This window comes from Nematolebias whitei, chromosome 4, assembly GCF_014905685.2.
Source record: "Nematolebias whitei isolate Nwh7 chromosome 4, NemWhi1, whole genome shotgun sequence".
NCBI lineage: Eukaryota > Metazoa > Chordata > Actinopteri > Cyprinodontiformes > Rivulidae > Nematolebias > Nematolebias whitei.
In genome coordinates this window covers 33,490,751-33,491,911 of record NC_056501.1, presented here as the reverse complement: position 1 = coordinate 33,491,911, position 1,161 = coordinate 33,490,751, and the positions used below count along the sequence as shown (strand labels likewise).

Here is a 1,161-nt window from a genome sequence, read left to right as displayed (position 1 = left end):
TATATATATATAATTATTGTGGTAGGTTTATTTCTTCATTATTTCAAGCAAAGTCAATTTTTAAAATCATAAATAGTTGAAAACAGCTTAAAACAATTATTTAAAATAGTAAAATGCTCAATTATCTGCAATAAACGTGCAAAAAATGTAACCAGCCTGTTTTTAGATGAATGAATTTGATAATAAATTACATTAAGTAAACATTATTTAACAAATCTGTACTTGACTAAACATTTTTCCAGAAGTATTTTGCACAGTAATCTGATTGTTTCGTGAAAACAGCGGTAGAATTTATCAGAATGAGCAAAATGTTATTAAACAAATCAAATTTAGGATGAAGAGATCATCACATAAAAATGTGTCCCTGTGAGAAAAAACATTTACCCCCTTTCTTGTGCTTTCTTTAGTTGTAAAAATATTCAGTTAGGATCTCTTAAGTTATTTCCTGTCACAAAAATACAACCATTTCCTGAGAGAAATACAAACCCACATTTCACATCTGTGCATGTGTGCACATGCGTGCGCCTTATAAAGCTGGTCGAAAACTGTGAACAGGAGATCAGAAAAAGCTAAGGTTAGAGGAACCGAGAGCTGCAGTCGTTTTGGGTAAAAAAAAAAAAAAAGTCAAACAAAATCTAAAAAAGGTTTGTCTGCAGATTCCCTGAGCTTGAAACGGTGAGAAGAAGAAGAAGAAGACGAGGCTGAAAAAGTGCTGCACCTGTTCTCTGTGTAGAAGACAAAAAGGCTCGCCTAGAGTTAAAAAGAGCATAAAAGAAAGAAACTGAAGGTGAGAAGCCGAGAGAAGAGACCTGGTACTTGGGAGCATAGTTGGTGTCAGGGGAAAAGAAGATCTAGAGTAAAGCTGTGATGGATAGCCTACATGTCTATCACGGACCCATCGGTAAGGAGGAGGGCGAGCGACGGCTAGCCCAGGACGGGAGAGACGGCTCCTACTTGGTCCGAGACAGTGACTCTGTGCCGGGCGTCTTCTGCCTCTGTGTGCTGTGAGTACAAACACAAACTTTATTACACATTAAAAACTGAACATTTCCAATATGGAAAATAGTTTTCAATTACACAAAGTTTGTTTTCTCAGTCATCCAGGTATATAACTACAAAAAAGGTTGAATCATGTCATCTGGACTTCGTTTTTTTTGTTAA

The 1,161-nt window shown here is 36.3% G+C and overlaps 1 protein-coding gene across 1 annotated transcript in view; it reads left to right on the top strand.

The window, feature by feature from the left end:
- The first annotated feature begins 470 nt into the window (after positions 1-470).
- Positions 471-1,161, top strand: part of LOC119408288 (SH2 domain-containing protein 1A-like) — a 1,627-nt gene continuing 936 nt past the window's right edge. Inside the window, exon 1 of the mRNA XM_037675091.1 lies at positions 471-999. Within this exon, the coding sequence (XP_037531019.1) occupies positions 868-999 (132 nt within the window). The 5' untranslated portion in view covers positions 471-867. The remainder of the gene's footprint in view (positions 1,000-1,161) is intronic.